Raw genomic sequence first — 25485 nt, forward strand, 5'->3', positions numbered from 1 at the left:
TAGATGCACTTACATTAGCAACCTTGTTAGTTTCACTTACATAAGAAACTTTGTTGGCTGCACTTACATTAGCAATCTTTTTAGCTACATGCTACATTAGCAACCTTGTTAGCTGCACTTACCTTAGCAATCTTGTTTGCTGTATGCTGAATTAGCATTCGTGTTAGCTGCACGTACATTAGCAATCTTGTTAGCTGCATGCTACATTACCAACCTTGTTAGCTTCACATACATTAGCAACCGTGTTAGCTGCCCTTACATTAGCAACCTTGTTAGCTGTATGCTACATAAAGTAACCTTTTTAGCTGCACTTACATTAGCAATCTTGTTAGCTGTATGCTACATCAGTAACCTTGTTAGCTGCACTTACATTAGCAATCTTGTAAGATGTATGCTACATTACCAACCTTGTTAGCTTCACATACATTAGCTTCCGGGTTAGCTGTGTGCTACATTACCAATCAAGTGTCGGCTGCACAATAAGAAATATTGTTAGCTACATGCTAAATCTGCTGATTTCATATTTGGTTGAAGTCTGTAGCTCTATTTATTCCATTTATTATATGTCAAAAACATTCCTTTTTTTTTCAAAATATTATTGTGCCATGAGTCATAAATTCAGCATCATGTTGCTGTTTCAAACACCAAAACAATATTTTTGGGAAATTAATTCAAAGGTATTATAAAAGTAGTGTAACATATTAAAGATATATCAAAAGAAAAAGTTTGAAAAAAAAAGAAAAGTTCAGGCCACGGTAAATAAACGTTGAAAGGTGATTTTATGAAGTCTCTAACATGCTGCATTTTTCATTCAAAAAAAGAAAATGCCTCCAAATTTACGTGTCTTAAAATTAGAAAGAAATTCTGCTAAAACAAAAGTTTAGATCCAATCGAGTGAACACAAAGAAAGGTTAAAAAAAAGGTTATTTTCTAAAGTCCGCCTCATGATCCATAGTATATATTATTCCTAATTTTTCTGGGAGAATGACCATTATTCCAGCAGTGAAGGCCGGAGAGCGTCTTGTGTTCCAGTCCAGCTGTTCTAGTCTCTGCACATCCATGCTTAATGGTGTCCATGTGGCGGGGGGAGGGCTCCACATAGACCACTGTGCACGAGGGTCCATGAGGCCGGCCATGCGTGCAAACGTGCACAAACTCACCGAGCCTTCAAAGTAGAGCAGTGGAACTTGTTATGTAACACCTGTGGAATCACTGGTGTTTGTGGGTGCATGAGATGGGCGTGGCCTAACGTAATGCGAGTCAGCTATGTGGAATGCACAGACACGTGGTTGGATGTGTGTAGCATAAATCCTCTGAAGTCCACTCGTGCACAAGTCCGTGAACCGTCGGTTTCTCTGCTGGCCTTCGTTCCATGATGTCAGTGTTGGTTGTTTAAGAACAGGTTTGACATGGAGGCGCCTGCAGTGTTGAACCAGGTGTTGCTCCGTCATGAGCTGCAGGTCACCTTAGACTCTCGTGCATGCCGGTGTTTTCTAAAGTCTTCTGGTCTTAATGTTCAGGTCGTAAGACTGAGGCGTGTCGGACTGAATCACTTGATCCTTTATTTACTTCCAAAAGTTAAATAATCTGACCATAAACATTAAACTAATTGAATTGTTCGTATTTTATATTTCTTTAGCCTTTTTTTAATTTAGTATCTTCTTTCTATCTCATTTATTTAAATGTGTTTATAGTTTATATTATTATTATTTCTTATTTATTTGTTGAATGTTTAATTCATTTCGTAAACGGAACCATAAATCATAACAAATGTATTTATTTTATTTTTCTATTCCTTTTTCAAGATTTTCTGTTATTTCGTTCATTTTGTAAACGTAATCCTTATTATTTCTTATTTCTTTAGACTTTTAAAAAAAACATTTTCATTTGAGTATCTTCTTTAGATTTAAAAATATTAAATGTATTTATTTCTATATTGTATTATAAATATACTTTTAGATTAGATTGTACACCAAACCCTGACCCAAACAATAACACATTAAATTGTTTTGTTTTTTAATTTCATAAGATCTTTTCAAGATTTTCATGTATTTTTTATTTTAATAATGTGTAAACCTAACCCTAAACCATAAGAAATGTATAGTATTTGTATTTTTTATTGAACACTTTTTCAAGATTTGTTTAGTCTATTTTACATTTTAAAGATTTTATTTTTCAATAAAAAGGCATTTCTATAACAACCCTAACCCTAATCCATAACATATTGAATTGTTTTTATTATTGCAATTTATAATGACTTCTTGAAACCTTTTCAATACTTAATTTTATTAAAACATTTTCTTTGTATATTTAAGAATTATTTCATGTATTTATTTGTATATTGTTATTGTTTGTTTCATTTGTTTTAACACTAAGTCTCCATTCTAATGTCAAGGAGTGACATTTATATCTCTCTTTTTATAGGGAACTCAGCAATAATTTAAACCGGTTTTAATGACTTTCAGCCAACAGGCCTGTGTACTGTGTGTTGAAACGTTGAATACTTTCTCAACACAAGGGTAAGTCGGCGTACTTCCTGTGTGTGGCTGTCACTGGTGTGTAGCGTGACTGACGTCCACGGTCAGTCTTGCTGATCAAGCTCACACACCCTTTTAACGAATGTTTCTCTTCCGCGAGTGATAAAGAGGACGAGGAAGGTTCGTGCAGCTGCATGTGGATTCTTGTTCCTGGAGTGATGCGTCGTGGCTCCACAATGTTGTGGTCACGTGACACAATAGATATTTACAGAGTCAAAACCTTCAATTAGTCTTTTGTAATCTACTCGTGATCGTTTCTCACACTTCCTGTTTCACTTGCATTCCATATGTCACGCGTCATCCGTTAAACACTCGCCAGTACTTGTTATAATACAAGTTTAAAGCTGACCAGAACTATACATACATCGATGGTTAATCGTTTTCAAAAGTATATTAGTAGTAGAGTTAGCTCTGTTGTTTTGCTTTCAAATGTAATGGTTTACAGTGTGTCTAATAGAATATATAGAATAGAATAATTACATTTTTATTAGATTTGTGTTGCTATTACAGCAGCAGTGAGTTACATCCTACGTATTTAAAAAGAATTCCCAGAACTGACTGAGGATGAGAGGATACATTGGCCTTTAGCAGCTTTAGAAAACAGTTAGTGCTTCTTAAAGAGTCGTGTGGTGTGTAAAAACACAAGTCAAGTACTCAACAATACTACAATATATCATTATCCTACACAACATATATTGTATCGTAGCCAATGTATCGTGTTACGTGTCGTATCGTCCAAATAATGCCGAAACACTGTACACCGTATCAGTGGTTTAAATCTTTTTGTTAAAATCTTGTTGTTTTTTCAAGCATTTCATTTTAGTTTAATAATTAAATTCAACTATTTTTATATTGTATAGTTAAATTGATTTTTTTTCTTTTTGAATCATTGTTTTCTTTACATCATTTAACAGAAGAATTCTAATTTTGAATTATATATTTTTTGAACACATTAAGGTTTGATATTCTCTGTCCATAAAGAAAATTATTTAATAGTGTCACGTGACTAAATAGCTGGTCATCTGTGACCCGAAGGCCCTAAAACAAATGTGTTTGAGGTATCCCTTGTGCTCTTTCTAGGTAAAGGAACCTCCAAGAAATTCAAAGTTTCAACATTTGAAATGTTTTATAAAAGTATTATATATTCTGATGGCTCTGGTCAACTATATATATATATTCCATATGGATGTTTTGAGCGCCATGAAAGATGCATGACCTCGGGTAACTCCGCCTCCACACATTGTCTTCCTGTTCAGACGGATCTTCACGTGAAGGGAGAGTGATTTGTCCGAGCAGACGCTCCTGTCATACCCCAAAACCACTTCCCCCTCTCTCTCTCTCACACACACACACACTCACCGCAGTGCAGATCTTTCAGCACTGACGGTTGTCATGGCAACCTTATTGTCTGGTGCTGACCTTTGACCTGCCACGGTTGTCTGTTGAAGTATTCTCAGGCCTGTAATGAGGATTAGCACAGATAACCAGCAGACCTGCATCGCTTTAAGACTTTGCACTGGAAAACATTGCTGCTGGTTAATAGGTTAAAATTCGGTCACATGATTCAGCGACTTGACATGATTGAGTCAGATTGATAATATAGCTGGTGTGCAATGAGTCAGGAAATATTTTTGTGTAACCCGTTTATTGTTTTTCCTGCAGCAAATCATTCATTCATTTTCAACCACTTATTCTTTTAATAGGGTCACAGGTTATCAAGGTATCAGAGTGTTGAACGGTTACATTTAATTTTTATTTCGAATGTTGTATTTTTTTATTGAAAAATGTTTTAGAATCGAATTATTATTTTTATATATGTATTATATTTGTTATTTAATTATATAATTTCTTTAATGACAGTTTGAATTTGTTTAGTAATAATTGAATTTAAAAAATGAATTTATTTCTATTCATGCATTTTATTTTTACAAACAGTTTGTTAATCTTATGTAAACATTTATAAACTTTTTTTATTTAATTTATAAAGGCTACAAATAAATTAAAATATAATTAAAGAAAATATTTCAAGTAATTGGAATTATAATTTAAAATTATGTGTAAAAATGATTTTTGTTTTTTTATTCAATTATATAAAAAAAAAGAAAATAATTCAACATTTCAATTTCAATTATTGAATAAAAACAAGTTTAACTTTTCAACAAAGAAAAACAAAGACTTTTCCAGAGACAATTGTGTCATACTAATATGGTTCTATTGTCCGATGTAAGTCTCACACGTTCATGTCATCTTTGGCTGCTTCTGTGACTTGATCAATCCAGTTGTGTGGAAATGTTTGGCTGCAAGTGAACATCAGACGGTAATAACACACTGTGGCAGGGCCAACTTTCATGTCTCTTCAGGTGCATCGTCAGCATCACACAGAGCAGGTGAAAAATTGTTAAGCTGTTGTCTGAGCTTGTGTTTTCCTTGTATGACTTGTAATCTGACATGCCAAGTTTTATGTGGCCCACCGTATGGTTTTCTCAAAATGGAAGTAGATTTATGTTCATGTTGATACGAAGACCATAAATATTCCAGTGTTTAAGATGCTACTAGATTTGACCAGTGTTTGTATCGGACACGATCTGTAGGAATACTCTAGAGAAGAACTTCAAAGGTAATGAACATGGATACACAAAAATAACTGTCCACCCAAGGAGGTACTTCATTAGCAAAAACATTACATTATTAACAACAATAACACAGTGTACAAGAACAATACAAAAGTAACAAAATAAAAACTCTCATCACAACATAAATAATATCAGAAACACACTTCTTGTTTCAATAAAAACAACTTAAGTAATCGGACAGACTAAGAACATAGCAGGATTCTCCTTTGTTATTTATATCTAAATAAGGATACGTTTGTCCATGTTGTTCCAAGAATTCCTCCAACCATGTGTAACCTCTTTTGTTAGTTTTGGCTCTGTTTTTGAATGAGAAATATGCTGACACCACAAGTATTTGATTATTAAATCCAGAACCAGCTTCAGTTCTCGATGCTCAAGGTCTGCACGAGTCGCCCATGAGAGTAAAAATAGTGCAAAACTAGAAAACTAGTAGAACGTGTTTCCAGGAAGGGAGACTGTTGAATGTCAATGTCCACCATAAGATCCACGCCGACTGAATACATATTCTGAATCATTGAGTCAATGATTGATCTGAGATCTTATAGGGGTGTGTATTGGCAAGAATCTGACAATACAAAACATTTACCTTACCTTACCTTACCTTACCTTATCTCAGAAATATACAATATATCATAGATATCACGATACAGAGGCAATGATACTATATATTGAGATACTTTAGGTACAAAGATTGAAACTGTCATCGAAGTGAAGTTTAATTGCAGTAATATATATATATATATATAGTAATTATGGTATAAACCATATATGGAACTATATGGTTTATACCTATATATATATGTATATATGTATATATATATATATATATATATAACTATGATATCACTATGATATCGGTACAGTATCATAAATAAGAGAAAAAGAGATGTTTTCTAACATTAGTTATAGATTTAATTAGGTGTCTGTAAATGTTTATACTGAAATATGAATCATAAACATTTTAATACATTAATAGCATTGAAATTGAACAACATGAGACACTACAGACTCATCTGGAGTGTAGAGGGAGATACTTGTGAGAGGAAGTTCCGTCATTCATGGTCAAACTCTTCCTCCTCAGCACGCAGAAGAACTTCCTGTCTCTCTTGAAGCAGATATTAGGGGCCCCAGGGCTGAAGTGTGTGGATCTGGGTGTGATAACCCAGTTACATTTTTTTTATCTTTAGTCAACCAGAGCTGGAGGCAAGATTCAGTTAACTGGCAGCAGTGATGACCAGTCACCTCATTTAATATGTCCCAACATTTAAAAGCTGCTGGAGTCCACTGTATCCTCTCAGCCTCAGTCAGATTTTATTGTCGCTTTAGCTGCACAGCACACAATGTCGGCTGCCATCTAGTGGCCGTAAGTGTATTTGAAACCCCAAAAAACGCCATCAAATTAAGCATGTTAATTGTAAATAAAAAATGGAATCATTCTATATAAACATTAGTGAAATATTAACCTCAAAATAACAATGACAAAAAATACAATTTAAAAGCGAGTTACAAAAATATTGTGGGGGGTTTTAACACCTACATAGTACACAAGTACTGTTAATATATAGATACAATCAAATGGAAAGTATATGTTGATATATCGCTGTATTCATATTTTCTCAAACACCTAGACGAGACAAATGAACAGTTATTCAAATTATTATTGTTATTCTCTGTATGATTATTGACATCAATAATCTCTGTCCCTTATCTTAAATTAAACATTGGCCTCTTTATATGCCACCATATCAACATGAACATTCATCTATGTTGAGTTGTGTCGACCTGTTCACAAAAATATACCGGGTGTGCCAAATTTGGCCCCCAGGCCACAAGTTTACGAGACGTAAGACATAGTTAGAAACTCATGTCGGGGCTCCTGTCAACACTTGGATCACAGTGATTACTAGATTCCTCTCATAAGATGCTATCATGTGTTGGATTCTATTTATCTTTCGTTCTCTCAGCTTCTCAACTTTTCTCTTTGCTTTCATTTCAGTTCCTGATTGATAACATAAACGCTAGCATCTGTTTCCAATCGTGATCGCTCATCGTTTAGACTCTTTTCTTGTCGACGTTGTTTAGCTTGCAAAAATGTTGCGATGACTTATGGATACAGTCACAGTTAACTCTCTTTTTGCTCCGAAAAACACACAGTAAATAATCATTGAAAATGTACATTTCACAGATTTCAGCACAGTTTTGTGTATTGAAAGCTTTTAAAGCTTGAATTTGAAAATTATATCTCGATTATTTCCATGTTTCTTCCCATTTCCATCAAATTACTTTCTATAACCTTCAGTTTCATTCTTATCTCATTTCTATTGCTTATCTTATCTTAAAAATACTTGGTCAAATAATAAGTCATAATTTATCAAAATATTGATATAATTAAATATCTAGATTTTTTTTAAATGATTTTTCTTTTAGATCATATTTTATTTTTGTAATATTTAATTTTTTTTTATATTTCAATATACTGAGTATAAAATAATATAATATATTTTTGTTTAATGAAATGTTCGAAAGATGGTATCAAAAATCCTGCAAAATCCCGGCAATGACTGAGGACGAGAGGATACAGTGGATTCTGAAGTGAGTCATGTGGTCTGTAAATTCTGAAACACCAGAATCAAGTACTCGACACCACTAACAATATAATACACACCAATACTGCCAAGGATTTAATATAAAATTAACACCAGATTTAAACACTTTTCGTCGTGTATCCATTGAGGTTCATTTCCTGAGAGCTTGACTGCTACTGAAATTACTTTTGTGTATTTCTCAAGGCCAACAAGATCTTAAAAAATAAGTCACCCTTTCCTCACTCTCCTCCCTCTGCTCCCTCAGATTCAAATGTGGGTGTTTGCACATAGATTAGCGCCGCTTATTCTTAGCCTCTAAATGTTTGTGTCTCAGTATTTTCAGGCTCTGACTTGAGTGAGGAGTGTGTGCACGAGTGTCTGAGGAGCAGATCTGCTGCAGGGGATCACATGCACACATGGAGTCGTGTTTTTCTTCTTGTGGTTGTTGACACCTTTTCCAAACAGCCGCACGAGCTCCTCTGCCATGTTCTTTAGCCTTCGCAGAATTCTGCCTTCACTGTCGGCAACTGTTTACTCGTGTTAAACCCGTCTGACTTCACTGTTTGTAAGGAATATGTTTGATGTGTTCTTCAAATCCTTGTTTGCGCAAACAGGAGCTCATATGTGAGGGAACATGTACAGTATGTGTCAAACTTAAGGGCTTGGGACCAAATCTAAAAGCTTACAGTAGATTCAAGAAAGATATAGTTGAAAGTTCAGGAGACAAAATATAAAATGTAAAAAAAAAAAATCAAGAAACTTTCAAAACCGACATAATGATGTAGATGAAATGAATGGGAGAGGAGAATGAAGCCAGCCCAGTCATCCAGGAGAGACTCAGAGTAGAACCTTGGGACTACTCCTGGGTAGGTGCTACTGGGCAGCTGGGAGGGGATCTTGAGCAGTAGACGATGGATGGTTGAGTTGATGCAGTTGTTGTTCAAGCAGGAATTCATTTTCATGATAACACATGAAATTCAAATATTTTTGGAAGGATAATTCCTTTTTTTTTTTAATCACAATCCTTTTTATGAATGTAAAACAGGCTCATAAATGTAGTACCACAAACTGGTGAGATATCATATCATATCAACAAATTGTAAAGGCAGAAATAAAATCACCCCACAGAGATCGTACTGAAATACTCGATATATTATCCAAACAAAATAACTGAACAAAATGATATTCACACTTGTATTTAAAAAAAAAGGGAGAGAACAAAAAACAAGAAAGAAGAATATGTAATTGAAAAAGCATTTCGTTTTTTTTAACCTCCTTATAGGTCAAGGTTGTCAACTCAATCAAAGAAGGGACCAAAACTTTAGTCATTTTTGTATTCTCCGAAGCTTGATATATCTGAATTATCTCTGTGTTTGTCCTACTTCCTCAAACGTCTCCATCAAAGTTCTATCATTCAAGATCTTTTTATTCTTATTGGAAGTCTAATGGTTGACATCAAAAATATCTGATCTTTATATCTAGTTAAACCCAGGAATCTTTATAAGTTACCCTATGAACACATATGGCCACATAAAATGACTTGGTCTGATTTGGCGGGCCAGGAGTTTAACAGGTGTGGTTCAAACACGTCAAACAAGTCATCTACCAAGTAATAAGTTATTAAACAAATACCAGATTCCAACACAGATGTTTGCTGTGTCAGCAGATGCAAAACATTGTTCAGCGCGGCGTCATAATGTTTCAGTCGCTGTGTGCGTGTGCTGTTGTGAGTCCTAGTGTGACCCCGGCCTCCTGTTTCACCACTTTTCACCAACAATCTCAGCACCGTCCACGCTCTCTCTCAAGCTCTCTTTCCCCTTTTTTTTCTTTGCTCTCAAACCCAGCACAACTTTTGGGGAACTGCAGAAAAGATTTTGCTGAGCTCAGCACAAATGCTGGGCGTGTCCTCACACATGTGTGTCGGTTCATGAAGTCTTCAGTTCATCTTCGGTCTCAGTCCAATCATGAGTCAACATCACAAACATTAGATTCATGTAGTTCTGACAGGATTGTAGGTCGGTGTAAACCATGTGACTCGAACAGCGTCAGCTGATGAGGTTAAATCAGGTTAAACCACTAAACCGGGTCACTAATGACTCCATGGTCACTGTTCAAATGTTGTAGAGCAAGCGAGAACAAGTCAATATTTAATTTGAACATTATAATTCGGTAGAAAAAAATCATTTAACAGCTGCACTAACCAACAAGTTATGGGATTTGTATCTTAAACACTGTCATCTTTATAGGTCACCATAGCAACATGAACATTAATCTACTTTGATTTTAAGCCAACAATCCGCGGGCCATATTAAATGAATTGGCGGGCAGGACCCGGCCCCCGGGCCATGAGATGTATATTATAATAATATTTCAAATGGTAAAACTTTAATTTTTTTATTTAAATTGTGTTTGTTTTAAAGCATTTAACTATTCATTTAAATTATTGAATTCCATTGTGCTTATATTGAAAAGTCGAATATGTTGGTTTTTCTCTTTAAAATATTGAATTTCATTAATTCAATATTTTGAAAATATTCATTTTTATTCATAGAGTTTGATATTTGGATTCCAAATATTGCCATTTTTATCTTGAAATAAAGAGCTCGAATTAAAAATATACATTAAGAAAAGAAAACGGAATTATTGGAATAATAATTAATTAATATAGAAATGTTGAATGCTTTGTGGTAAATTCAACCAGTCAATATATAAAGGTCTCTCTCGGTCAATCACATGATTTTCTTTAATAAGAGGAAGTGAAGTATAAATGTTTAACAAACACATTTCAACTGAAACTTCCTTCACTGACCAGTGTGATGTCACAACCCAGTCCTCAGCTACAGCAGCAAGTATTGGGTTAACACACCAGACGGCTGTTTCCCTGTGATCCAGATCCAGCGTGTGCGTTGTCCACTCCACAGCTTGTGTGTAATCTCCGTGCGTAGGCCTGGAGTAAGAAGCCCCTCATAGGGGATCCTTTGTTTAGGAGAGTCTAGGCATGGAAGATCATTTACAAGCCGCTGAGGTCCTCACGCCATTGGCTGCCGGGGCTCCGTCTGTCTCTGGCATCTCGTGTGTCTTTACGTCTGCCGGAGTGTGTGTGTGCGACATGTGTGTGTCTGCTTTAGCTGTGTTGTGCTTCAGAGGCTCACAGTGGCCCCAGTCATGACACCCTGCAGCTTGTCCTGCAACTCTAGCCAGCTTTTCTCTTGAGGCTGGAGGGAGCAAAGCAAGATGGCCACCAATACCTTTTAGGGGATATTCCGCCAAGGGGCCCCCAGAGAGGACAGACAAGGTAAAAGCTCAATCTAAAGGGTCAATAGTCTCGCCGCAGGAAGGTCAACTGCAGAGGATCTCGAGGGAAGACCCCGTGATTAAGAAGCTTTTAGGGAATTATGTATTTCACTTCCGAGGTTCTGGTTCGGCAACAGAATCTCTTTGGCATCAGACACCCCTGAGCTCTGAGACGCAGCTCTATTTAGTTTTGACTTTAATTTATTTAGCGTAGAAATGCTTTTATTATCCTCGCACCTGCTTAAGAGGGGATCGAGCTCTCGCTGTGAGGCTCCTTCTGCTGCTTCCTCTTATGAACCTGTGAGGAAACACGCAGTATGAATGGAGGAAACTCTCACGTGCTGAGTAAAAAACAATCGTAAACTGCTGTTTACGCTGCGCCAGGAAGGAAACTCGCTTTTTTTTTTACCCTCCTGCATCTGAAGCGCTCGACTGCACACACATTGTTATGAGGTCTGAGCTGAAGGACTTCTGTCTGCCTGTGTTGTCTATTAAACTAGAGTTTTTAAGAGACTTGGAGGAACAAAAGGATGATCTTCTCGCACATAATTCTTAGACATTTTTAATGAACAATTAAGACGCACAAACAGATAAATAGTTTAGCAAAATTTGACCTCCTCAGGTCTGAGTCTGTTCACTTCATTTACACTTCATTTCACCTCAAACATAATCAACAAGATATCATCAGTTTTCAGCTGAACATGGAATGTGTTGGTTAAATTAATGAATGAATTTATTTTGGACACCTGAATTAGAATCAGAACATGTTTATTTCAAGTATTTTAAAGACAACAGAATAAATGTATAAATAAAAAAATAAAAAAATAAAATTAAATGATTTTACTAAAATGGGTGATACATATTTGAAGTGAGCATATAAAAAATATAATACTTCAACTGATTCAATTTAATTAAATAAAAGCATTACAATTTGGATTATTATTGAAAAGTAGAATTGTAATATATCCTAATAAAAACAATATGAATATAATAAAACACAATGTTACATGATATAGTATAATATATTTGCATATAATATAAGCAGATATCCATATAAATAGTAGTGCTAATACTTATAGCATATTTACATCATATAAATATCTAAACACATATAATTATAAAAATCATACTACATACATATCCTTTAAAAAATTAATTTAACATTACAAAATATAACATGATATATATGCTTATGTAACATGTTCACATACAGACTATATTATTAAACTATATTATTATGTAATATAATGTATAATATTATGTAAATATACACCATATTTTATGTTAATTGCAACCAAATCATCAACACTATTGTCTAATTGTGTGAATGTCTCTTCCCTTCTGTCAAACTGGTCTCCAGGGACAGAAGCTCACCTCTGTTGCCACGGCGTCTACGGCCCCTCGAGTGCACGGCGTCTGTGTTGAGTGCTCAGCCGTAGCAACGCTCGTGAATATTTGTTTTTATCTGCCGACCGTGTCAGAGTCGAGGCTGAGCGTCAGGAAGACTGAACGCATCAGAGATACTCGTCTCTCACGTGACGGCGACGTGTTTGTGATCTTTGTCTTGTCGTCATGAGGATGATTTAGAAAGTCAGTCGTGGTTTGTGCACAAAGACACCACTTCATACAAACTATTTTAGATTTACTTAACATTGTGTCCTGACTTGAGCATAAAACAAATGTCAATTTTTCATTATTTGAGGCTCTAATGATCTTAATTGTCTTTCTTCACCACAACTTTGACACTGGTGTTGTGGAGTTGACAGGGTCGCATTGAATTGTTGAATTGATCTTTTTTGTAGTGATTAAGATGACATTGTTAGCATAAGCATTAAAGGTCAACTAATGTGTTGATTTAAGTGTGTCTTAAATAGATGTTGGACTCTATTGTATCATCAGTATGTGTCTGTTTGTACAAAACTCTCTTTTCATTGAAATATTTACATTTGAAAATGATCCTAAGCCATGCCCACTGAAAATACCGTGTTGTGATCGGTCAAACATCAAGGTTTGTCACCATGTTTCAATCCCAGAAGTCTCCACTTCCAAGGGACTCGTTGTATAATCAAAGCGGTGGGGTTACAGCTGGCTGGAGGAGGAGTGAAGCCATTATTACGTCATAATGGACTCCGCTCTTGTAACCACTTGTTCACCAAGATTTCAGACTAAGGGCTTTGAGACCCTGGTGTAGAAAGGCACTTTACAACTAATATTTATTTACTTACTAATAATTTCAAAACATGGTCATGATGAGGGACTTACTGCATCTTGGAGAGGAAGACTTAAACGTTTGAAACATGTGATTTAGGAGAGTTGGATTTTCACAAAAACTATTGAAGACCAAAATTAAATTGAGTTCAGTTGTCACTTGTAGAAAAGTCCATCTCTGGAGACATTACATGAAACCACGATCATGACCTCTGAACCTAGATTATGGTCATGACGGGCAAGATTCAACGCTGGCATAACTTGTTTGCTTGGAACTGAACGTCGATACTAAAATATGATAATTTATGATTAAATATAGTTGAAATGTTTTAATTTTTCAAGTGGTTGTTTTCTTGTAAATACAAATATTGTAATGATAATCAATTTTGACCTAATTTGCAATTTCGCTGCAATTATTTGTATATGTTTAAAAATTATTCATTGTAAATTATTTCTGTAAGAGAACAGGGTGGAGTGGAATTTAAAGAATCATAATGTGTGTGATATGATTATTGTTTGGTTAGAATCAATCTTGTAAAATTCTTGAAAATTAGTAAAAAAAATAGTATAATTTAGAAACGATATCAAAGTTAAGGTATCAACTAGAAACCAAGTGTGTAGATTAAAAAATAGTTACATAATATATGATTGAACCGTTTTGGGTTTTTTTAAGTAGTTGTTTTTAGTAGAAAAAAAGGTGTATCGTTCAGGAATCCGGATCAAAGTGAAAGTATAGGTACTAGTGTCGAAGATGTTCCATTGATACCGAACCATACAAAGAAATAAAGAATAAGATGTTGAAAGATAAAATCTTCAGGTGGAATTCAACCATTTCTACTGAAGGTATCTTCCTGCAAAGATGCTCCCTCATAAATAATCCTCTTAAACTTGCTGCAACAGAATCAAGTTATCTCTATTCTTTTCAAAATCCATCTCAGGTGCATCTTAAACCTGCTTGAATGATTCAGAATAATCGTATGATAAATGATTGTTTTTGGTTGAAAGTTGCACTTGAGGCATGAAGGGGTTAATCGCCTAACCAGGGTGAACATTTCAGGGCAGCTGTGTGAATATTTACATGTGCTTAAACACATGCATGACTGGTAACACGGCAACATACACCAGGTCCAGACCAGATCCTGAGTGACCTGCTGGTCCTAACACCATCATTAACCCCCTGTGAGACAACACTGGGCACTTAGCAGTGGTAGAATATGAATACTTTTATTATTTTTGATTTTAATTCAATAATCATCTGATCAAAAAGTACTAAACATTCTCTGTTTGGCATCTGACTACATGAATCCTTGGTCATCCTCCACTCTGCTGACATCATCGAACACATGTGTGACTCACAACAACTGAAAGCCTTCTTTCGCGAAAATAATAGATTATCCTCCTCTGAGCCAGGGGGCGAAATTCTTTTAGCACTCTTGGCCCAGTTATTCTTATAATTTATTTTATATTTTCCGACTTCTTCACCTGGGTATATATCAATTTAATTTAATTTAACCTCGGTTTTTGACATCCATCATCTCTGTTGCGTGTCTTATCTTATTCCCTGACATAGGCATGACATGTGTATTAGGCATAAAAGAGTCTTAATATGATGAAAAAAATACAAGGAAGTCTAGATGTGTTGTCGAGGCTTCATGAACAACTAATGATGTATCATGATACAGTATTTTCGTTGTTAAATGTTACTAGATGGAACTCTAACTTTACAAATGAGTTTCAAAAGAGGTTTCAGTGAATTAGTTGATCACAGTGAAACATTATAAAGTAGAAAAATCTATTGGCCTTTCAAAATAAAGTCACTGTATCATGACACATCATCAGCTGTTTCATGGGTCCTCATCAATCCATCAATACAAGTAACAAAACAAAAAGCAGTGTATGAATAAATGTACTTATTTCATATAAGGATTAGTATTATAGGTTTTATATACATTTTATTTTATATAGAGAACATTCCCTCTGCTTATATTAAAAGTCCCATTATGCACTGCAGCTGGTAAAAAAAAGTACTCCTGATGAAACATGGTCAGTGAGTCCTGTTTACTGTCGATTGTGTGGTAGAGTTTGTAATTCATATGTTGTTTTTGTGGCACTCGTGCGGACAGTCGTCCAAAACTCTTCTCAGGGTCGTCAAGTTGCTTTATTGGTCACTTTAAGTCTGTCACTATTCCAGCTTCAGATCCTGAACCCAGAGAAGCCTGTCCTCTTGGCATTCTGTTCCCTTGGCCTTGATAAGCGTGGAACAGACGTGCCGGCTGTGAGCTCATCACACTGTGGGCCGGAGCTGAGTCACCATCGCCTTGAGTCATCTTTTGTTTCTGCGTTTCAGGTGGATGCTGAGAGTGGTCCGATAAATGGCAGAGACGGGACACAGATGGATGACACCCACCCGGCAGCGGAGGAGGAAGAGGAAGGGGAGGACGGCCACATACCTCACGGGAAAGCATCCCCCATCACCCACGGTCCAGCCTCCGTGCGTGGCCAGCAGCAAGTTCTGATCAAAAGAGAGCTCGGACCGCAACAAGCCAGTCGTGCACTTCACCAGCAACACGCATTCACGTCTGTGAACTTTCAAAACGGTGCTGCCGAGAACTTGACAAAACCTAACGGTGCTATCGTGACCAGCGGGTCACACGCTGATCCCCAGTCTGCATATCAAAGGACTACTGTGGCACCAGAGCCTCAAAGGACTATAATAACTTCCATCGCTAAGGACCAGTCTGAAAATGGACCCACGACGCTCGCAGATGACACACCGGTTCCGCTTAAGAGGATCAAGCTAGAGGAGCCGTGGTCGTGGGACAATGGACGGACCGTCACACAGCTGAGCGACGACGACGAGGTCTGTGAAGACCCGCTGTCGACGCTGGCAGCTGTGGTGTGTCTGTCCGTCACAGAGAGAAAGGGACTCGAGGAGAAACTTTTCAGCTCGCGATCTTCAATTCTTTGCTCAATTAAGACCGAACAACCTGATTTGCACTTTGTCAAGAAGGAGTGCAAAGATTTAAAGAGGGATTTGTTCGAGAAAGGCCCCGCCGTCGGCCTACAAAAGCCAGCCCACGCCATCAAAAGGGAATTGACTGCAAATGTCTTTTTACCGAGTGTGCAGTCACTGGCAGAGAAAAGGAATCTTAATTTCGATCAGGCGATTGCGATTGAGGCCTTAACTCAACTGGCAGCTATACCTCAAGAAAACCAAGTGACTATTAAAATGGAAGGTAAGCATCCCTTTTCATCAAAGCCCGTGAGCCATCAAGAAACCAAAACCACAGACTACAACAAAGTGTCGGTCATCAGCTCACCGCGTCACCAGACCTCAGTCATCTGCCCTCCGGTGGGCAGACAAGGAAACGTCATCCAGCGCTCGCCGGTGACTGCTCAGCGCATCAAGTCGGAGGGCAGCTTTGAAGATCCCAGCAGGTTCAGATACAAAAGCGATCGGTTGTTTTGTGAGGACAGCGAGCGGATTTTTGGTAAAGTGAGGAGAAATCAGGAGGAAGAAGAGGTAGCGGCACAGCTGGCGGACCTGGCTTTTATCATCCAGGCTCGACAGCACTCGGAAAACAATCTGCCGAAGTCCTCGCCAGTCTCAGCCATCAAATACAACCTTCATGTACCACCGGGTCAGAAGAAGACCCCGGTGAAAAAGGCAAGAAACACCCCCTCCAAGCCCAGGAAGAAGAAAACAAACGATGACAACCGCAGCACACCGGCCCAGAAGAGTAAAAGTCAGAAGGTTCTGCCTCCAGGAAAATCCGGGCTTCCCCATAAACGGAATCTATTTTTACCTCAGGCCCAGATCGACCTGAAGAGATACATGGCTGATGCTCAGGAGAAACAGCAGCAATACATGCAGCTCTTTAACGCCAACAATCCCATGCAGACTCAAAACGGCGCCACTTTCACAAACTACAACGTCTGTGTGGCGAACCAGCCTCCGTCACAGGACCTCCTCCACCAGCACCCTTGCAACGGTCACGTCCTGCGAGCGGATCACGAGAGAGATCCGACGTCCCAGGCATCTCATCACAACCCAGCCAGTGTGGCCACGCCCACTCTGACCAACGGATTCTTCGCACATCACAAGTCGTCGCCGACCCAGCAAGGCTACTACAAACTGGAGAGATCCGGACAAATCACCATCCTGTCCACGTCTGCCGACGGCGAACCGGGTCACTCGGCGAACTCGACGCCATCCAAGAGCAGCGTCAACAGCTTTTTGGAGTCTCCTATGGCTTATATGGACACGCCCACAAAGAACCTGCTGAATACACCTTCCAAGAAACTGTCTGATCTCCCATCCTGCCAGTGTGTGGGTGAGTTGTGAAAAACATACATTTTAATTATCCTTTTTAGGTCAACGTGTTCTTTGGTGTCTGATCCAGCCTTACACCCCAGCTCGGGCTCTGAGGTCTGTGGATCAGAATCTACTTATGGTTCCTCGCACACGGTTCAGGACCAGAGGAGAGAAATCCTTCAAGGCTGTCTCCTAAACTTTGGAACAATCTTCCTCTCTCTTGGTGTTTGATGGTTCTACTGACTCCTTTAAGAAACATCTTAAGACGTTTTTATTTGTTCAGGCTTTTCCTTGATTTTCTGGAACTCCTGTTGTGTTATCAGTTTTATCTTGATCTTTAAAATATATACTTTATTGAATATTGTTTTGATTGTTTAAGCGCTTTGTGACCCTGGTCTGGAAAAGCGCTATACAAATAAAAATTACTTACTTACTTACTTACTTACTTACTTATACCAAACTCTCAACCTCAGTTCAGCAGAACTTAAACTATCATTCGAGCGCCAGATATCGTTAAAACTTTTGGACCAAAAATAAAGACAACCTGATGCCTTTTTGTATGGAGTTTTCATAGATATATTTAACTCAATAAAAAAATGCATGATCAAATCAAATTCTATAGAAATGTTAAAATACTGTATTTGAAATATTACAAATGTATATTTTTAAATTAAATGACATAACTATAGGTAAAGCCTCAACCGGTCAGAAAACAACAACATTTTTTTTTTGCTGAAGTCGGTTAATGATATTTTTAGTGAGGTATTTACGTGAACAATCTTTCTTTATTTTCTTTAAATATTTGCCGCCACTCACTGTTCCCTAAACATGTGTCTGCAGACCAGATCATTGAGAAGGAGGAAGGCCCGTACTACACTCACCTGGGAGCAGGACCGAGCGTCGCCGCTGTCAGGGAGCTGATGGAAAACAGGTCGAGTCACAAGCTTGAGAATTTTTTACGCACGATCCTCGGACGATATTTTAAGCTGAGCTTGTTTTTAAAAGATGCGTCGTCTGGTTACTCGACCCAGTTTTAGCAGCTGCTCCATTTTCTCTTTTGGTTAATACATCGTCCTCAAGGAAATGGTGTTTAACGGTGTTTAAAAAAAAAAGTATGTCGTATATACCCATTATTAAAGCAAATAATCACCTCTCAGAAATATATATAACAACAATTAATATACTAATAATGATAAAAAATGTAATTGTAAAGTAAAAATAATAATAATAATGTACACTTGTAATTAGAAATGTGTATTGACAAGACTGATGCGACACAATATCACGATACAGCATCAACGGATAAAATATATTGTGGTACTGTAGTAACAAGGGTATATTTGTAGTATTGTCTAGTACTTGACTCTGGTGTTGCAGAATTTACAGACCACATGAATCTTGATGAAGTCGTAACTGCTTTAAATTGTTTTGAAACCAGAATAAGTCCAAACATCAGCTTTAAAAACTTCTCCAGCCAACTGTATCCTCTCATCCTTAGTCATTGCAAGGATTTCGCAGGATTTCATCATTCCTTTAGCTTCAGAGAATGTAATAAAGTTTAATTGCAACACGAAAATGAAAACTTTATAGAAATACAAACTATTGAGGAACTATAAAATGTCATGTGAAAGACAATATTTTTTACTTTTAATTAATAAAAAATGAAAAACAAAACATATTTTTATTTGAAATCGTCAGTTTACTCATATGTTTTCTTTTGTGACAGATTATTTTTCCCAAGATATTTTTCCCATCGGTTCAGGTCTTCTGTGTCAAAGCTCAACAGTCGCTTGTCGGAAACACAAGTTCTGAACTTATTTTGAACTGTCTCTCACAGATATGGTGCCAAAGGTAAAGCGGTCCGACTGGAGGTTGTGATTTACACTGGAAAAGAGGGAAGAAGCTCTCAGGGCTGTCCGATCGCTAAATGGGTACGTGAGTGACTAAAGCATGAAGCAACATCCCAGAACAGGAATGTGAAATTAAAGGTCCTAAGGGGCCAAATTGTATCCGAGGGGCCATCAATCCAAAATGAATGAAAATAGCGATCGTATGATTATGAGAATCGTGATTATCTGACGAGGACACAACAGAAAAAAAAAGATTAAACCTTTTTTTAAATAAATGTTTTGTATATTTTGTTACTTTAAACATTTTATTTGAATTTATAAATGATTTAATTAATTTTGACAGTCACTGCATAAATACAGTGGAAGGGCCACCCTTGGCACCGGGACCATGCTTTGCCCATGTCTGTCCAAGAAACTATTTTAATTTAAACTGTATTTCACTTATATAGTATATCAGTGCCATCAGTATTTAATGGTTGAATTTAACATTTCATATGTTGAAACTTTGAAATGTTTAAGAATATAATTCATTTTTTTAATAATTTAACTAAACCATTTTACTTTGAAAGGTTGTTTTACTAAATATTTTCAAAATTATGATTTTGTTTTTAAACATTTAGTTTGATATTTTGATTCCAATACTTCAAAAATAAATTTTGTTAATTAAAATATGTTTTAAATCCGTAGACTTTTAAATTCAAGTAAGTAATGGTTATAGTGCCTGTCATGTGAACGTCTGTGTGTCGCCTTATTGGCTGAAAGTACGATCAAGTTGCTCGTTACTCTTTTTGTATTGTCTGGTAAGACTTTTAAACCATCATTTTATATTGACTTAAAAAGGATAGTTTTTTTTGGTATTTACAGTGGCACAGCGGTTAGCCTCACAGCAAGAAGGTTGTTGGTTCGCTTCAAGGCCGAGCCAACTTGTGACCATTCTGCGTGGAGTTTGTATGTTCTCTCTTTGTTTCCTGGGTTTACTCCGGGCACTCCGGTTTCCTCCCACAGTCCAAAAAACATACAGAGTTTGATTGAGAACTTTGGGAAATTATCCATAGGTATGAGAGTGTGTGTGAATGGTTGTCTGTCTTTGTGTGTGCCCTGCGACAGACTGGCGTCCTGTCCAGGGTGTCCCCTGCCTCTCGCCCTATGATACTGGGATAGGCTCCAGTCTCCCCGCGACCCCGGTAAGGGATAAAGCGGTTGAAAATGAATGAATGAATGAATGGACTGGAAGTGTAAAAAAAAAGTGTGTGTGATCTTGTGTGATCACAGGTGATCCGGCGCGGCAGTGAGGAGGAGAAGCTGCTGTGTTTGGTCCGTCAGAGGCCGGGGCATCACTGTGACACCTCCGTCCTGGTCATTCTCATCCTGGCCTGGGAGGGGATCCCTCGGCCGGTGGCGGACCATCTCTACAGGGAACTCACGGAGACTCTGTACAAATATGGCTCCCCGACCAGCCGCCGCTGCGCCCTCAACGAAGAGTGAGTGTCGGGCAGACGGTCGTCTTGAATGCCGTGTCTAACCTTCCTCTTGCGTCCAGTCGTACGTGTGCGTGTCAGGGTTTGGATCCCGACACCTGCGGAGCTTCCTTTTCCTTCGGCTGCTCCTGGAGCATGTACTTCAACGGCTGCAAGTTTGCTCGCAGCAAAGTGCCGCGAAAGTTCCGCCTGCATGGAGATTACCCGGAGGAGGTGTGTGTTGCATCACAACCAGATCTTACGACTCCACTTATGACAGATGGACAATGATTATGAAACAAATATAATCCTTTGTGTCATGAACGAGTAGATAAGAAATGAAGTTTCAGTGGTTAACAGTAGGGGTGTCAGAAAATATTGATACAATGATATATATATACAATATTCACTTGCACTGTATCGATTTATTTAAAATTAATTAAAGTTTTTATTTCCAATTAACATGCAAATATTTATGGTGTTTCTTCATTTTTGTGTTGCTATTAAACTTCCGGCCGTTAGATGGCAGCATTCATAACATCCTCTATATCACAATATATTGCAATAGATCTGCCCTGTATCGTGATACGTATCATATTATCAGATCCTTCCAATACATACCCATAGCTAACTACTGTTACTTTCAGAATTTTATACAACCGGATTTTAGCTTAATTAAAACAGATTGCGGCATAAACTAAATTTGAACCTCTAAACTTTCTAGCTGAACACAACATTTAAGGATGAACCGCAAACTCCAAAACTGGAACCAGAATATTGTCCTTCAAAATAAAAGCACTTTAAAAAATACTGTTTAAATAAACAACACTTAACCATCAATAATTTCATTCTAAATTATTAATAACAAAACATTTGTTTGATTTAAAGTGAGAACTCGTGTTTTTTCAGTTTCTTGAATGTGTTGATTGTTCACCAGGAGAGAATCAGTTGATTGACTTGTGCAGTGAAGAAGGAGCTCCATTAGTAGGAAAGAAAGTCAGGAAGAGAAGAGGATAAGTGAGTGAGGGAGACAGAAAGATGTTTCAGGAGCTGTCAGAAGAAGAAGAAGAAGAAGAAAGGTATCGTCAAAGACATTTTTGATCATGTTTATGACACTGTCATACAGTTGACACACTTTTAAACAACTCTGATTATCTCCCTCAGTGAGACTCTACTCATATAAGAGTTATTTTGTGAATGATTTCCACAGTCCTGACACCAACTAATGACAGTAAGAAAAGCAAGAGAAACAAAAGAGGAAGTGATTTTTGTAGAAAGTATTTGCCCTCTAGCGGCTAGTATTAGCAATGACAGGGACCATCTGTTTGATAACTAAGGACTAAAACCTTTTTTTTATTCAGGAGGAAAAGATCGAGCGCAACCTTCAAGGTCTGGCCACTGACCTTGGTCCACTGTACAAGAGTTTGGCACCGGAAGCTTTTCAAAACCAGGTAAGAAGCTTTGAACAAACAAGAATATGGAAGTATGTCTGTGTCAAAATATTGAATTAAATAATTGAACATTTTGAATAATGAAAAAAATGTTGTGATTTCTATTTTTATTAAAATGTTTAAAATATTAAATGTAATAATTTTTATATTAGAAGTTTTAAAAAAATATATATAAATATTAAACCGAATTGAACCCTCAAGCATTGGGTTTTTTTTTCTTATATGTATTCTTTCATTTTCATTCATGTCTATATTGAAATAATTTGTTTTTATTTATTAAATCATTTATTTAAATAATTTTTATATTGAATAATGTAATTGATTTTTTTTTATAATTACATTAATAATGTAAAACATAAGTTTGGTATTCTAATTCAAATAATTAAAAAGAATCATGCTTTATTCAATCATTTTAAATTCGTTTTCTTTTAAATTCAATATAAAAATGTTGGTATACGAGTGTCACCAGACATTACCAAAAGAGAACCGAGCTACTTGATTGACCTTTAATGGCCAATCATGCGACTCACAGACGATCACGTGACAACGTAGAAGCACAGGTGCGTCAATTCATCATGGCAGATATCAAAGAAACTTTTTTGTCTGGTGACACTAATATTTTTATTGCTACAAATAAAAAATACTAAATTTATAAGATGAAAATGTGTTGTCGATATAGAAATATCAAACTTTATGTGTGATAAAATATTCTTTTTTTTTTATTCACTATTAGGAATCAAACCATTTCAACTTTCAACTTATTAATTACGTTTTTCAAAAAGCATAATTCACTGCTTTCAAAAAATATAACATTTCAATTTAAAAATGTAAGTTTAACGTTTTAAATGTTCAACCATTCAATATCCTGATGAAACATTTTCAAAAGATTTAGTCCCTACATAAACAGTATTTCCTGAGGTTGTTTTTATATAGAGATTTTTACTTCTTCTTAAGTTTTTATGAAGTTATTTATTGGATGATCCGCTGACGTTGCAGGTGGAGAACGAGGAGGCCGGAGGAAGCTGTCGGCTGGGATGGAAGGAGGGACGCCCCTTCTCTGGAGTCACGGCATGTGTGGACTTCTGCGCTCACGCCCACAAGGACACGCACAACATGAACAACGGCAGCACTGTGGTACGATCCTAGACTGGATCCCGTCGGTCGTTGCTCAGGTTAAAACAAATGCTGGGATCCTTGCAGGTGTGCACTTTAACCAAGGAGGACAACCGCGCCGTCCGGAATATTCCAGAAGACGAGCAGCTTCACGTGCTTCCTCTCTACAAGGTCTGTGACACGGACGAGTTCGGTCGAGCCGAAGGACAGTGGGACAAAATACAAAGTGGAGCTCTGCAGGTTCTGTCTGCTTTCCCTCGAGAGGTGAGATTAAGAGAGACTTTTAATGTGAAAGACGTTTATTTCCAACACCTCATTTGTGTACAAAATAAAAGTCTACTGGCATGTAAAATCAGTGCCAATTTTTTTAAGCACTTAATAGTTTAGAGGGAATAATTTCATTCAATTATTTCTATAATGAAAGGTTGAATTTGTTTAGATTTTCTCAATAGTTTAATTATAAAATAAAATTGTGAATAAATGTATTTTATTTTACACGTAGAGTATGTTATTCTTATTCCAATCCTTGAAAAATAAAAGTTCTAAATTCAATATTTTTTTCGTTCACAGCCTTTTAAATTCTAATCCAAAAACTAATCCAATGGAGCTCGAAGCAACTCGCTCTAAATTTTAAATTCACCCCCAACTGTAAAACTACCAATAGTATAGTTGGATCAAGTAGTTCTCTACTCTTTTTTGGTATCGTGTGGTGACACTTTTATACCAACATTTTTATATTTAATTTAAAAGACAGTTGTTTTTTTAATTATTGGAATGAAACTATGAAACTCACTCTAAAATGTATTACATTACTCAAAGATTCAGTATTGTAATAATAATAATAATAATAATAATAATGTCTATTTATATAGCGCCTTTCTAGACCAGGGTCACAAAGCGCTTTGACAGCCATTCACACATAATGACACTGATATGCTAACATAAACAGCATGCAGTGTTTATCCAACACCTTCATTTGTGTACAAAATAAAAAGCCTCCCGACAAGTGAACAGTAACTGGTGTAAGAATTTCTCGCTGCTGACACAATTGTCTCGTTCAGGTCCGTCTCCTGGCCGAGCCGGTCAAATCCGCTCGCAAGGTCCGACAAGAAGCTCGGCTGAAAGCTCAGGCGGAGAAGCTGGAGAAGAAGCTGGGACTGACTCCTCTCACGCCGGCTAAACTCAAGAGCGACGCTCAGAATAAAGCAGGTACATCTGAGCAGAGAAGAGATGAAGGATGGATGACAGAAGTGAAAATGTATTGTAATGTAGGAACTTCCTTTTAACTCAAAACAAGGTTTGAATCTTGACACAAAAGTCGTCGCAAACTCTACAAAGCAGAATAAAGACTTCACAGATCAGTAGATTGGAGATAAACATGAGCGATAAAATGAGAGCATAAAGACACAATCAAGAGTAAAATGAGTTAATAAAGGAATAACGACATCATCGACAAAAACAATCCCAACAATAACGTTTTTAATAATAATATCACTGTTTTTTATCAACATAATCAAAGATAAAATAAATTAAGGTTTCATTAAAACTTCTTACATAGAAAGTGTTTTTTTCTACCTTTTGTAGATAGATTTATAAAAACAGCTTTTTTTATATTTACTTTTTCTGATTTCAACAGATAAATCTGTTTTTTTAATGGACAGTGTCTTGAAATGCAGTCTTAAAGCAGCAGTATGTTAGATATAAAACATGTTTTCTAGCTCCCTCCAGTGTCTGAACAGTGTAATTTCCACAATGTATATGTTTACAAAACAAGGTAAAGACTCTTGTTGTGTCCGTTTGTAGTTTTAGCTTCTGGTCTGCTGAAAAAGTATCTTAGTACTTTATTTAAAAAACATCGCGTCTGTCCACTACTGTAGAAGTTTGGTGGTCATGTGACACACATAGACTCTCCATGCGGGTCTTCCAGAGAAAGTTATGTACAAAGAGTACAAAGTACAAAAAATATAATTTAGAAAAAGTAAACAAAATGACTTTGTTTTCTTAATATTAACATTGAGGGGTGAAAATATTCAGAAAGGGGA

The 25485-nt window shown here is 36.8% G+C and overlaps 1 protein-coding gene across 1 annotated transcript in view; it reads left to right on the forward strand.

Annotated features, from left to right (window-relative positions):
• tet1 (tet methylcytosine dioxygenase 1) overlaps positions 1 to 25485 on the forward strand; it is a 33578-nt gene that overhangs the window by 4624 nt on the left and 3469 nt on the right. The window contains exons 3-11 of the mRNA XM_087803051.1: positions 15605 to 17591; positions 18413 to 18503; positions 19410 to 19503; positions 20695 to 20903; positions 20963 to 21113; positions 22241 to 22330; positions 23327 to 23464; positions 23531 to 23707; positions 24505 to 24652. Of these exons, the coding sequence (XP_087659177.1) occupies positions 15605 to 17591; positions 18413 to 18503; positions 19410 to 19503; positions 20695 to 20903; positions 20963 to 21113; positions 22241 to 22330; positions 23327 to 23464; positions 23531 to 23707; positions 24505 to 24652 (3085 nt within the window). The remainder of the gene's footprint in view (positions 1 to 15604; positions 17592 to 18412; positions 18504 to 19409; positions 19504 to 20694; positions 20904 to 20962; positions 21114 to 22240; positions 22331 to 23326; positions 23465 to 23530; positions 23708 to 24504; positions 24653 to 25485) is intronic.

This window comes from Callionymus lyra, chromosome 11, assembly GCF_982586985.1.
Source record: "Callionymus lyra chromosome 11, fCalLyr1.hap1.1, whole genome shotgun sequence".
Classification (NCBI taxonomy): Eukaryota; Metazoa; Chordata; class Actinopteri; order Syngnathiformes; family Callionymidae; genus Callionymus; species Callionymus lyra.